General features: G+C 43.7%; 1 protein-coding gene across 1 annotated transcript in view; it reads left to right on the top strand.

Annotated features, from left to right (window-relative positions):
• The window catches only part of UNC79 (unc-79 homolog, NALCN channel complex subunit), a 205,465-nt gene that overhangs the window by 21,312 nt on the left and 169,551 nt on the right, over positions 1–14,602 (top strand). The window contains exon 2 of the mRNA XM_045823781.1: positions 14,223–14,343. Within this exon, the coding sequence (XP_045679737.1) occupies positions 14,223–14,343 (121 nt within the window). The remainder of the gene's footprint in view (positions 1–14,222; positions 14,344–14,602) is intronic.

The raw sequence follows: 14,602 nt of genomic DNA on the forward strand, positions 1-14,602 counted from the left end.
CTTTTTGGTCCTAGTGTTCATCTTTGACACTTTGCCATAAGCATCACGATCAGGGGCTGCCGCTGTCTCTTGAGCTGTTGTATCCCCAGTACCGGGCACAGGGTTGGCCCTCCGTGAATATTTGTTGAGTGAGGGAGGGAACAATTGATATGCATACTGCATGGATTTTTGAAATGGATAACAGTTTCCTCAGCCTTTTCATGCCTAGAAAAAGAAGGATAAGGGCATAAAATAGCACCTACACATAGATTGTCGTGAGGCTTGTAAGAGTTACTAGGCTAAGTGCTGAGAATAGTGCCTGGTACATAGTCAATGCAAAAGAAATGTTACATTTTTAAAAAGTCTTTAAGGGTTATAATTTTATCTTTCAGCATTGTTCAGTTTGATCAAGTTAGAGGAAATGTTGTATGATAGACTGAATTATTCTTGGGGATTGTGCAGTACGTCCTGGGTCACAGCACCTCTGGACTTGAACTCCAGGTCTATCATCAAATCTCTGGTTGGACTTGTACACCATCATGGAATAGAATGTACTTCAACAGGAAAGTAGGATCCCACATATTTCCCAGAGTGTGTCCCTGTAGCCGGACATTTAAATGTCAGGACCATGCTCTTTATAATTTATCTTCTTATTTAGGCAGTCCTGGGATATCTGCATCTTCTTGGGGAGGAGAATTTATTTTCTGTGCAATCATTTTCTTTTGAAATGGAGCCGCACTGATTGGGCAGATGGTTGATAATTCCCATATATCTTGTGTTTTGCAGTTAGATATGAAAACTTCAAGAATGATTCAGAGCCATCAACTTCTGTGTATCTGTGAAATTATTTAATTTCTACCAAATAGCTCTTTAGTTCCTCAAAAATCTATGATTCTGGAGAGCTTAGTACAGTTCAGCAATGAGAGATTAAAATATCCTCTCGTTTTCATCTGTTAAATCCATGTGTCTTGATTTGTAAGTCCTTGAACAAATCAGTAGTACTCTTGTTTCCTTACTCCCCCCAACCCCCACCCCGTTCTTGCAGTTTCAGATACTTTCTTCTTGTCACATCAGGAAGAAGGCACAAACTTGCAAGTTACTCTTTGGATGGGATGGGAGGTACTGAGAATTTGGCCCCTTAAACTCCTCAGTTTCAAAATCTTGATGTGAGGAAGCTGTCCAGTATAATTAAAAAAACAAACTTATGTAACGTAACCTGATTGCATGAAAGTAAAATACAGTTCCATATTCCATTTGAAATTATTACTAATATCCAACAAGCTCTCATGAAGGAAATTCACCGCTTTATCACTTTCTCCATCACGCCATGAAACGAACCTGACTTTCACAGTTCCCAGGACATGCTCCCTTGACCAATAATGCAATAGAAACAGGAACAGCAATCTTCTCTTTTGACTTAAATAAATTGTTTTCCCCTTTCATTATTGCAAGTGCTCCATCTCTGGCAAATGAAGTGTTTCCATGTTAAAGCTTTCTCCATTTGGCGAGTGATTAGGTATCACTATTCATGCATGAAAACAATGGATGATTTTAGGTACCTTTGTGTTTTTCAATGTGATAAAAGTGTGCGGTGGGTTACAACTAGTTCAATTGTTTCTCTTTATAGGTGACATGTCAGAAAGTGGCTCTATTATTTACCTCTTGTGTGACCTTGGGCAAGTTACTTAACCTCTCTAAACCTTGGTTTTCTCATTGGTAACAGGATTAGTACTAATAATACAATATTATTATTAATATAATATTATTTTTATGTTTACTGGCACAACATAAACTCTCAGAATTTAGAATTATTACTGTTATTGGGACCCAGAGAATAAGGATTATGTCTTTTTGTTACTGATTTTATTCGTATCTCAAAGTGCCTAGTGCATTAGTGAGTGTCAATCAACGTCTGATAAACAAATGAGATCACTGATATATTTCCCTTCACCTTTGTTGCTTAACTTTTGCTCTACGTGTAAAATTCCTTTAACTCCTGACACGTTTTTCACAAGTTCACTACCCAAAAATGTAATTGAGCCCTAGCTGGTGTGGCTTGGTGGACTGAGTGCCTGGCCTGCCAACCAAAAGGTCACTGGTTCAATTCCCCGTCAGGGCACATGTCTGGGTTGCAGGCCAGGTCCCCAGCTGGGGTCGTGTGAGGGGCAACTGATCAAGGTTTCTCTCACAAATCGATGTTTCTCTCCCTTTCTCCTCCCCTTCCCCTCTCTAAAAATAAATAAATAAAACTTAAAAGAATGTAACTGAATGATGTATATGGAAGTGCTTTGAAAAATGTAAAGGGTAGACAAATGTAATTGATGATGATGATGGTGATGATGATGATGATGATGATGATGGCAACGATGGAGTCACTTGTTGAAGAAGGGGAATTTTTTTGCTGGCCTCTCCTATCTGCTGAAAGTGCCAGGTAAAGTTTGCCATCTGGAACTAAAACCAACTAAAGAATATACACGTAAGTATCTGAGTATTTAGAAGAATTAACAATGAAATTTGTGATATCTGACTTTTTTTGCTTTCGAGGGGAGATTCAACTGGTTTGGCTCCCCAGAGGTGTGCATCCTTTTCCCTCACCCTTCATTTGGATCTTTATGAGGTTTTGCTTTCAGTTAGAGGATGACCATCCTCAAAGAAGGGGACTGCTCTTTGGTCAAGGATTCCCTAAGAACGCTGGTTCCTCGCCAGAGCTCCCAAACAATGCGTGGTGGTGTTCATTGTTCTCCCTTCATCTCCAGTTCTGAGTATCGTTATTATTAGCTGTACTTACTTTTGTATTCTTTAAAATAGAACAGGATTTCAGTACCGAATGCACCAGTAGATTGTGCGTGTGTAAGGGATTATTATTGGTTTGCTTGATGCCAGATCCTTGCTGTGTTTTTCTTACTCCACAGGTTATTGCATGTTCAGGGACAGAGTGCTGGGCTGGGAAAGGGAAAAGAGTAGGATCTCACATGTAACTGCTAATTACAGTAGCAATGATTATCTACCATGTGCCAGTCATCGTGCTGAGTCGCTTATACATGTAACATTTTAAAGCCCCCGTTTTATAGGTTAGGAAGCCGAGGCTCAGAGAAGTTTATTGCTCAAGGTGTCATAGCTCGTATGTAGAAGAGCCTGAATTCAAACAACGCCAGTCTCTTCTTCCATATGCTTTGAACTCTTGGTTCCTCCACCTTTCCATCTGTAAACTGGAATATATTTGTGTATATGTGTGTGAAAAGCTCTGGTTGTTGGGGCTGGGGAGGAAGAAGGTGAGAAGACTCTTGTGGTAACCATAGAAAATTACAGATGTATGATGAGATACACGAGGAGAGTTTAGGAGAATCAGGAACGTGGAGGTGGACAAGAAACAGAAGACGCTGCAGGCCCACGTTGCCTGTGTCCTTGCGGAAGTGCAAGTTGTGGCTGTGACAGCGGACGGGAATGAGGAAGGGAAGGGAGGGGTGCACACGGAATTGGTGAAATGCCCCTGGAAAATCTTGTTTGGCTCCAGATATAAAGGTATTTATTTGTTAATGTTATTGGGTGTGTGGCCCTGTTGCAATTAGGTTATAAATGTCTTTATTAGTCAGAGATTTAACTAAAATATTTATAAGTGGAATGATCTGATTAACAGCATTTGCTGTGAATACTCAAGCAAAAAAATATTGTGGACAGGAATCGACGGAGACCAGTAAAGTTGAGTGTCGGGTACATGGGCTTCCTTTTGCTTTTCTCTCTACTTGTATGTGTTTAAAATTATTATAGTGAGAAGTTAATAAGTAAAAAAAAGCCAAACTCCTTTTCCCAGAAAAACTCCATGTGAAAATAAAGGATAAACAGAGAAGACATAATTATACTAATGAGTACTTTTAAAAAAGCATTGGGTAGCCTGGCTGGCGTAGCTCAGTGGACTGAGCGCGGGCTGTGAACCAAAGTGTTGCAGGTTCGATTCCCAGTCAGGGCACATGCCTGGGTTGCATGCAGGCCACGGCCCCCAGCAACTGCACATTGATGTTTCTTTCTCTCTCTCTTTCTCCCTCCCTTCCCTCTCTAACCCTAACCCTTCCCTCTCTAAAAATAAATAAATTAAATCTTTAAAAAAAAAGCATCGGGCTGAAAGGATAGTATTAGGCTTAGTGGGTATTAGACAGGACTCCGAATTCTGGTCTCTTTCTGTAACATCCTCCAACCACAGCTCCCTCCGCTTGAGCTCTGTAAGTGTACTAGGGGTTCGAGACGTGCCCTCAAACTTGTCCTCAAGTTAGTCTGGGCACCTTCTGCCCACGGGGGTTCTTTTCTGCGGTTCTCATCCAACAGAGGAAGGCACAGCCTAACTTGTTCTGAGTAGAACAGGGCCAGTTTTAACTGTGCTATGACCTGTATATTTTCGGCTTCTCCTAAAATTGTTTCCCAAAATGTCCTTCCTAGGGACGTGCGTTTCTGAATGCTGTTTCACTTTCCTTCTTCACCTAGAGGGACATAGCTCTAATCCTCAGTTGAGATCGACTCAGAGACTGAGGGCTGTTCATATTCCTTTGCTCTGACTGTTCTCCAAGCTGGTCGGGGACGACTGGGGTGCATAGCACCCTCTGACTACAAGGCCATGCCCGGTTCCTCGTGCAGTCAGTCGCTCAGAGGGGGGCTTTCCGGCTGCCCCTCTGACTGTTGGAATAGGTCTTCCTTGTTCTCTCTGCATCCTTGTGGACGCAGCCCACCCTCAGCCCCTCAGCTGCCTTTCAGCCAGACCGACCCCACACCCCAAAATGGTGAGTAGTGGAACCGGGGACTTTGGAAGAAAGAGATACGTTAGTTGTTGCGATACCAGTTGTTTTTCCTATAAGTGATAGAAAAAGGAGATACAGGGAACTTTAGTGTTATATCCAAGATCCAAAACTAATTCATGAAAGGAATGTAAATCCTAAACTGCTTTGTTGTACCATGAATCATGTGACATGTATATTCATTCATTCATTCATTCACCAAACATTTATTTATGATAAGGCACTCATTAAATGCTGGATACACAAAAACAAGAGACAGTTTGTGATCTCAAGGATCCGATAGCCCAGTTGAAGAGACAGTGACTGAGTTAATCATTGTAACATACAGTGATAAGTGCCACGGTAGAGGGAAGCCCTGTGCGCTATGAAAGTGCCAAGGAGATGCATCTAATGCAGTTTGTGGTAGGAAGCGTTAGTTGTCTGTAGCAGAAGTGGTTACAGCTGGGCTTTGAAGGATTCTTAGGAGGTGGCCAGGCAAAGGGGTACAGATCGCGTTCTCGTAGGGAGGATGGCGTGTGCACAGCCACGGTATGAGTGTCGTAAGGTGAGGGTTCTGCAGGTCAGTCCCGTTGAAGTGGGGTGCGTATGGATAAGACGGGCGATGAAGGTTGGCAGGTGAGCAGGGATCCGTTCATGCTGGACTGGGTGAGCTGAGTTAATTATTTGGATTTCAACCAGCAGGACGTGAGGAAGATTTGTATTTTAGAAAGATCACTTTGGATGTCATGTTACAAAAGGGTCAGAAGGGAATCAGTCCCGATAGGACAGCGATAATCCAGGAAAAAGATTGTGGAGGCTTGACTTAAGGTCTAGATGAAGGAGAGAGTAGATCTGAGATATGATTTCTAGACAGAACCAACCGGACCAAGACGTAGGATCTACTGGACGTAAGAGACACTTTGAGAGACACAAAAATAGTGAATTAAGACAGTTATGCCCGGCTATTAAGAAGGATGTCTAATTCCTTATTGATCCTCTAATTAAGAGAAGAAACGAAAAAGGTGCCATGCGTCATTTTTACTTTAACCATTGTGGTGAATATTTACAGCCATCCAAATGTATGAACCACTCTTTACTTATTCTGTCCCTTCTCAGTGGAAGGTTAGACTGAAGAGAGATGGATGGTTTAAAAAGGGGCAATGACAGCAAATCCATAAAGCCGTGGGCTTTATGACATCTAAAAAATAAGATGAAATTAGAGCGTATGCCCCTAGTAACCAACGTTTGCAAAAAGAGTGTGGGGGAAGTGTCATTTTAATTTCTCATTTGGCAACAACGAGAACAAGGCAAACAAACATCGACCCCTGAAGTGCAGAGATATTAAAAGACTTGCTCGAGGTCACACATGGCTGCAGGTGGGAGCTCAGGCCGCACCCCAGCGTGCTCTGCGGGACGCTGTGATAACTCCAGGACATTTTCCCAGCGTGGTGAGGGCCCAGGACATGAGAAGTAAAACGAGTGGTCTATCTGAAGGAAAGAAGCTGAGTAAATACTACGAATGATAATGAAAAAGCTGCACAAACCTTTGGAATACATATCAAGTGAAATGATTATTTGGAGCTCTGTTGGAATGAGAGAAAAGCAAGTCATGAAAGAGTTCTTTGTTGTTTACGTGTGAAATGAGTCTTATTTGGAAATTACTTATTTGGGTAAATTATATTAGAATTTTAAATACTTTATTTAGAGAACAATGATAGGGATACAGGATAGCTGACATTTACATTTTCAATTCATTTCGACCATTGTGTAAAGGTGGGCGTCTGGGTTGCACCTAGCATTGTGACGAGTTCTAAGGGAAGGACAAATGTTACACAAGGCAGTTCTGTCCTCAGAGGTTTTGCAGAGTCGTTAGGGACACTAGATTTGCGGACACGAGACCCACCTGGAGCCGTACAGAATGGCTGATTGTCGGTGATGAGTTTATGTAATGATGCGGTAACAGTTTTGAGGCAGAGGACAAGTAGTCAGAAGGAGGGCGACGGTGGTGGTGACTGGGGTCAATTGGGGGCTTCACGGGTGGCGTGATTCTTAAGATGGGCCTTCGGGGATTGAAGGGAGCTGACTTTTCAAGGAAAAAAGTGTGGGACTAGTGAGGCAAACAAGTTTTATTTTGTGTTTTCTAAAGAAATAAACAGATTTGGTCTAATATTTCATCTGTTTACCACAGTGTTACTTAACGAAGTATTGGAAACAACCTAAATGTCAAATAACAGAATAAGGGAAGAATTCATATTGCATGTTCTATCATACAATTAAATACTTTCAAGCTAATAAAGACAATGCAAGAGCAGCCCAGCCTGGCGGAGAAGCCTGTCACAGAGCCAGACAGTCAGTGCTGCCACTTACTAGCTTGTGTCCTTGGGTGAGTCACGTACGCTTTTTGGGTTTGGGTTTATTCACCTTTAAGTGGAAATTAGAATACCTACTTTGAAAAATTATTGTGGGGATTAAAAATAATGTCTATAGAGCACCCGATAAATAGTGGACATTCAGTAAACATTATTATTCCTACATATTAGGCGTATTTAAAGACGAAAGATTTAGACGCTCTGAAGAGAACCCGGAGTATTATTAGTAGTATGGAAAGGGATACTGTCTTTCTGAAGGGAAATGTCTCAGTTCTTACCAAAAGCTTTAAATGAGTATTTCCCGTTTGACTCAGCAATTCCACAATTAAAATTTTACCCTAAGGAGATCACTAAAGATACGTGCACGTATTTAAAAGGATATTCTTTGCCACATTGATTCGAATAGTCAAAAATAACCCCAGATTTCACAGATAGGTGATTGATGAAATAAATTACGATTCATGCACATAAAGGAAAATTATAAAACCATTACAATGATGATGCGCAAGCGTATTTCTGATACAGAAAGTGAGGAAAGCAGATTCTAATATTACATACAGTGAAATCCCACTTTTATAAATATATATATTTGTGCAGAGGAAGTTTTCTAGAAGGCTAATACACCAATGTGGTTGTCTCTGAAGAGTGAGTGGGCCTTTAGGTTTTTATTTTTCTTTGTGCTTACGTGAATTTTTTACTTTTGTGGTCATGAACATAAATAATTCAATATTAAAAATTAGGAATGATCTTGCTCTGAAAAATATTTAGTGGCATAGGAAAATGCTCAAGATGGAAAGAAAAAACCATTTAAAATTTCTGCATTCTATGATTCCAACTTTGTTAAAGTACTTTTATATGTGGCTCAAATGAATGACTGAATTTTCTGGCCTTTTCTTTCAAAATGGAGCAAAGCTCTGAGGACACGGTGGAGACAGGATGCGTAGCGAAGTAGCAGCGCGTAGAGGTCAGACTCGTGTGTGCCTGGGTAAAAACTGGCCCTTTCTCTCGCTCCCCCTTTCGTGTTTTCCTCATTTTCATCACGGCTTTAACAGCTGGTTTTCTTGGCTGTTTTCATGAAGAAACGAAGTTTAGCCACGGCCTGAACCCACTCTTCCCGTTTCTCCTTCTTCTCCTGCATCCTTGCTAGGACCCAGGAAACCCCGCGCCCGCTGGTCGCGGGGCTGATGGAAGGATGAACAAGACTTAGCCTCTGGGGACTGCTGTCCATTTGCGGGAGAGAGTCCACAGTCACCCGAAGAAGTATATGCTTAAAACCTGTGCCAGCTCCTGTGAACAAAATAGAATAGGATATTTAAAAACAGAAAAGTGTGGGTGGAGGTCAGGGCACCGAGTTAGACAGGGAAGTCGGCAAAGGCCTCTGTGGGGAGGTGACATTTGCAGTCAGCCTTGAAGGGTGAGTAGGAGTTACCCAGATACGGTGCGACGGGAGGAGCATTCCAGGAAGAGGGGCAAGTACATAGAGAGGTTTTCAGGCAAAACAACAACAACAACAACAGTCTTTTTGTGTGTTTAAAAAACTGGGGCAAGAGCCAGTGAGTCTGGCTCTAGTGGTAGGACATGAGGTTGGAAGGCAGGGAGGGACTATGTTACGGATTTTGGATTTTATCGAGGGCAATGGGCAACCACTGACGGATTTACATGAAAATATATTTTTGTGTGTGTGTGTATATCTATATATATATGATTTTCTTTCTTTTTTTTTTTAAAGATTTTATTTATTTATTTTCAGAGAGGGAAGGGAGGGAGAAAGAGAGAGAGAGAGAAACATCAATGTGCGGTTGCTGGGGGTCATGGCCTGCAACCCAGGCATGTACCCTGACTGGGAATCGAACCTGCAACCCTTTGGTTCGCAGCCCGAGATCAATCCACTGAGCTACGCCAGCCAGGGGTATTTATTTCTTTTTATAGAGAGGGGAAGGGAGGGAGAAAGAGAAGGAGGGAAACATCGATGTGTAATAGAAACATCGATTGGTTGCCTCTCTCATGTGCCCTGAGCCCAGGCATGTGCCTTTACCGTGAATTGAACTGGTGACCTTTTGCTTTGGGGGACAATGCTCAACCCACTGAGCTCCCCCAGGCAGGGTGAAAGTGTTTATATTTTTAAAAGAGCCATTTGGTTCTTCTGAGCGGAAAGGACTGGAGGGAGGCAAGAGAGAACCAGGAAGATGACTCAGAGGCTCTGACAGTCCATCAGGAGACGGCGATGCCCAGTGACGTCCGTGGAGATGAAGCCTGGAAGATGGTTTGGGGGTAGGCTTTGTTGGGAGCACTGACGGGACTTAGTGACAGATTGGATGAAGGGGGTGAGGGAGAAGGGCCAGGTGCTGTCGAGAATGACTTTTAGAGCACTTGTCGGAGTGACCTGCAGAATTATGTAGATGGTGGAGTAGGTTTCTCGGGGGGTGAGGGAAGGGGTAAAAGTTCAGTGTCGAACGTGTTTCCTTGTGATGTCTCTGAGATTTCCAATGGAGGAACCGAATGGACGAGGCCTGTTACTCAGAGGAGCTGCACACCTGGGGTGGAGATGCACATTTTTTTTAATAGATACTCTCAAGAGTAATATCTATGAAAGAATTTGGAATGCCTAATTTTTTTTAACATTTTATTTATTTATATTTAGAGAGGGAAGGGAGGGAGAAAGAGAGAGAGAGAGAAACATCAATGTGCGGTTGCTGGGGGTCATGGCCTGTAACCCAGGCATGTGCCCTGACTGGGAATCGAACTTGTAATGCTTTGGTTCACAGCCTGTGCTCAATCCACTGAGCTAAGCCAGCCAGGGCTGGAGATGCACATTTAAGAGCAGCTGGCGAAGATGGTGCGAGAACCCTGTGGGTGAATGGGATCCACTGTGGGGAGGATATGGAGACCAATGCGGAGTCTAGGGCAGCACCCTGAGGAATTCCAACATTTAAGTATCAAGTAATGGGGGAAATGGCAAAGCACTAGAGAGGGATCGTCCAGGGAGGTGGGGGGAAGATGAGGAGAACGCGGCGTTAGGGACACCAACGGGAGAGAGTTTCCAGGATGACTGGGAAGGGTCCGTTGGGTTCGGCAACAAGGAGGCTCTAGAGCAGGGCTGTGAAACTCCTACTCCAAATGTAATTTCAACCCCTTAACAGTTAAGGAGCAGTGACAGGTATACAGTCCTAAATTGACTTCGGCCCCTTGAAGGCAACCGCGAGGCTGATGTGGCCCCCGGTGAGAAGGAGTTTGACAGCCCTGCTCTAGACGCTGGCGGGAAGAGCGGCTTCAGCGCGGTGGTGGGTGTGGAAGGAAGCCGGACTGGACCGAGTGCGTGGCAGAGTCGGACGTGATGGAGAGAGGAGAGGGTGTACTTAATGCTTATCATCCTGGCTCTGGACGGGGAGACCAGTGGCTGGAGGGGCACGTCAGGTTAGACAGGAGGTGGTTTTGGTTTCCCTTTCACACGTATGATTTGCATGCTTATGGAAATGTGTAGGGGGACCCCTGATGGGTGTTCGATAGGAAAAGGCAGGAAGGCAGTGCAGGTCGGCTTTTGATATTTCATAGATGTTGAGCCTCTACTAGGTAGTGTGCTGAGTGATTGGTGCAGTAAGTGATTTCTTCTTCGTAACAGCCCCATGAAGTTGGTTTGATTATCCTCATTTTACAGATGAGGAAACTGGGGCGAAGGGGAGAGAGAGCCAAAGTCTTCATCCAGAGCTGTTTGATCTCGGAGCTCAGACTCTCAGCTGCTCCTTGCAGTCTTGCTAGGATTTCTCCTGTGGCGGTGTACTTGTCACTTCGCTAGAGCTGCCATGACAAAGCACCCCTGACCGGGTGGCATAAACAGCAGAAATTAATTTTCTCACCGTCCTGGAAGCCAGAAGTCCAAGATCGAGGTGTTGGCAGGTCTGGCCCCTCCTGAGGCCCGTCTCCTTGGCTTGTGCACGGCCTTTTCTCTCTTCATGTGCTTCCCTGGCATCTCCTCTGTGTCCAAATATCTTTCTTTGAAAAAACAAGGACACCAGTCAGACTGTGTTAGAGCCTCCCTAAGGGCCTCGTTTTAACTTATTCCCCCCCTTAGAGGCCTCATCTCCAATAGAGTCACGTTTTGAGACTGGAACTTCAATACATGGATTTTGGGTGGGGGGCATTCCATGCACACCAGATGGCTTCTGTTTTCTTCAAGTATAAGGAAAAGGAGTTTCCAAGAGTGTGCAGAGGGATGAGACGGTGACTACCTCAAGGTCAGTTGAGGCTGGAGATATCTTGTTTATATCCATGCAGCCCAGTTGTCTGAGTTTCCGCAGCAATATCCAGGTATAGGGTTGGAGTCAAAATAAGCTCTGCCCTGTGACGAGGCTGCCGGCGCTCACACGGGCTTAGTGACCAAGTGACCCTCTCTTCTGTGCGACGCTGAAATGGAACTGAGGTTTCGTCGCAATCTCAGCACGGTTGTATATCACTATACGTCAGGGACCTTTCTGGCTGTTCTCAAACAGTTGCATGAAAGTGACATAAATCTATGATTTCGTTGCGTTCGCCAGTGCAGAGATGAGCTCGAACATTTTTCCAACGGGTTCTACGAACTGTCTTTCATGATTCTCACCACTATCTTTGTTCTTCTTTCTCACCCCCCTTCTTTCTTCTTTTTCCCCATCTTCACGCATCCGTGATTTACTGAGCGCCTACTGGATGTCTGGCACTGGCAATAGAAAGAGTGGACGGTGTAGTGTGGGAGACAGAGGTGTATATTATGCAAAAAACCTTCCAGTGATACGTATTGTCATTACAGCAATAATTCATTTGTCCACTTATCCCACAAATGTATTGAGTGCCTACTAAGTGCCAGGCATGGGATAGAGATACGAGTAAGATGTAGTTTCTGCCTTCAATAAATTCACAACCTGGTATGGGGAAATAAACAGGTAAGTAAACAAAAACCATACAATGTGACGTTCGTAAAATATTGAAAGATCTCAAAGAAGGAAATGACTCTCGTTTCGGCTCTCCTCTGCGTGTTTGGGCACCCGCTGAGCATAGGCATGGCTGCATTTTAACACACAGAACTGTGAGAGGAACGTTCATTTATGTCACCGACATTTCTGACTGCTCGCTCTCAGGGTGTAGGGACAGTGCTGCAGCTCTTGAATTATGAGCAAGCGTCAAGTTGGAAGATCTACGGCTCTTCTCTTCCTCTGAGCTTATTGTCCACAACCTATCAACACCCTTTCCTGGGTGGTGGCATGATGAACGGTTTTCCTGGAATACTCACGAGAAACCCGCTGGATGGGAAAGGCTGAGAAGAGTCACAGTAACAGAACATTACTGTGATGCTGGGTGAGCCGAAGGCATATGCCGGCCTCGCACGTTATCTCAAACATTTGGGGCCTGAAACTGTGCGTGCATGGGGGCGTTCCCTATGATGTGGTTTTACAAAAGGGGACGACGAATGGAAGATCAAAAATGCTGAGAAGAAAATGGATTTTTGTAGAGTATGTCATGGAAACATTTTCAAGTATCCCTTATTTTGACCTTATCTCAGGAAAAAAAAAATTATTTACAAGCAGAGCCTTATGAGGCTAATTGAGACGGTGGATATAAACTTGTTGTCTTCTTCAGAGGTGATGTGCCATACACGCTCAAGATATTATTATCTGCAATCTAGACTTATTTCTGTGGAAAATACTAATCATACTGTGGAAATGTGTAGGTGGTCAGAGAGAGAGAAAGGACATCTGATAAATGGTATATGTGGGATTTAGAATCAGTGAACAACCTAATAACAGCGGAAAGTTGCTTTGGTGTCATGCCACGGACACCCACTCCCGCATTTTGACCACGCGGCAGAGTCTTACTGTAGAGTGTGTCGCAGCGCGAAGAGGACCGGATGGGCCTCAGGGCTTGTAAGCGCTAACCTAGCCCTTCCACTGACCCAATGTGCCTCCTTTCCCCATCTTTAAAGTGAAATGGAAAAGGTCTTGAAGGCCCTCCCAGTTCTGGTAGTCCATCGTTCTGTGAGTCTACGTCCCTGACTATCGAAAGCATCTCGGACATTCTTTATGTTGCTTAAGCCAGAGTTTCAGTTAGAGCGCGTCCAGGAGCCTGCTTCCACGGGCTGTTGGGAGCAGCACGGCCTCGTTTCTCCAGGACTTGACGTGTCTTCTGTTAACTGCTAACAGGGAGCCGTTCCCCCAGAAAGGCTCCTTCGGTAGCCTCAAAGGTTGAAAGGACGAGTGGACAGTGTTGGGAGCTCCGTGCAAGAGGAGACCTGAGACGCGTTGACGGTCATGGCCCCTTGGGATGTGCACAGAGGAGTGACTAGAACTGGGCCATTCACTGCAGCCAGGTCAAGGGTCAGGTCAGGAATATGGACGATGCTGGTGACTCCAGGTAGGTCTAGGAGGGCGAATAAGCCCATTTGGTCCTTCCTGAACTTGGAAAAGATCTGGGCAGCCCAGATCAGAAAGCTTAGGAAGTCTCCTAATTTCTGAAACGTCTTGGAAGAAAAATGCCGCATTCATTTTTTTAATCTTTTTATTACCGCCCAATCACTGTGTTCTCTTTTAATACTAAGTCAATCTATTCTTAATATTCTCTCAGTTGACACATTTGCTAAGCACGCTTTTGTGATCATTTACTAAGTTAAAAGCCTGGTTTCAGCGGATGCCATTGCGCAATGACTGCCTTTATCTTAGGGTTTTGAGAGTGTTATGGAAAGACCTTTGAGTTTTCTCCTTCAGTTTTAGTTAAGTAATATTATATATAATTCTCTCACGGCAGAGATTTATATCTATTATTATTTTGCTAAAAATAAGCTAACTTGCGGGTGATTATAAAAGGATTCAGTGTACTGCCTTTCTTAGTGATTAAAAAGAGCAATTGGTAATTTGTGAAAAGGATATTAAACCAGATAACTAAAATAGTCTTGTGTGCTGCATACAATGATAAAATATTAAAGCTCTTTTGTAACTGTTTCTGTCACGGAATTCCAGTAAAAATTTACATATTTTCCTTAAATACCAATTAAATTCCTGTATCAGATCATTAAAAAAAAACCTGTATACTTACTACATAGTACAAGATGATTCTCCTTTTTCTTCTCGTTCTTTTTGCTTCTATCTAGTTGCTTCCAAGATCCGGTACTTACAGGAATATCATAACCGGGTTCTCCACAACATTTACCCTGTACCTTCAGGAACAGATATTGCAAACACCCTGAAATACTTTTCTCAGACCTTGTTAAGGTAAGCTTTAAACTATCCTCTACTTTGAAAGAATTATTAGGTAGGACTGTTGAGTTGATTGGGATCTAAATTTTTACTGCACTGAACGTTTTGGAGGGCCTCCCGTTCTCGAGTGCTCTGCCAGAAGAGTCTGGACTCAGGTTCTCGGGGTGTATATAGCAGATCACGGGCCGAAGTAGAACACAAGATTGGGCTGCCTGGCTACTGCCTGCTGTCCTCAGGTGGATGTCTCATCAAGAGCTTCATACAGCGAAGCTCT

This window comes from Phyllostomus hastatus, unplaced genomic scaffold (assembly GCF_019186645.2).
Source record: "Phyllostomus hastatus isolate PE091 unplaced genomic scaffold, TTU_PhHast_1.1 phas_scaffold_501, whole genome shotgun sequence".
Classification (NCBI taxonomy): Eukaryota; Metazoa; Chordata; class Mammalia; order Chiroptera; family Phyllostomidae; genus Phyllostomus; species Phyllostomus hastatus.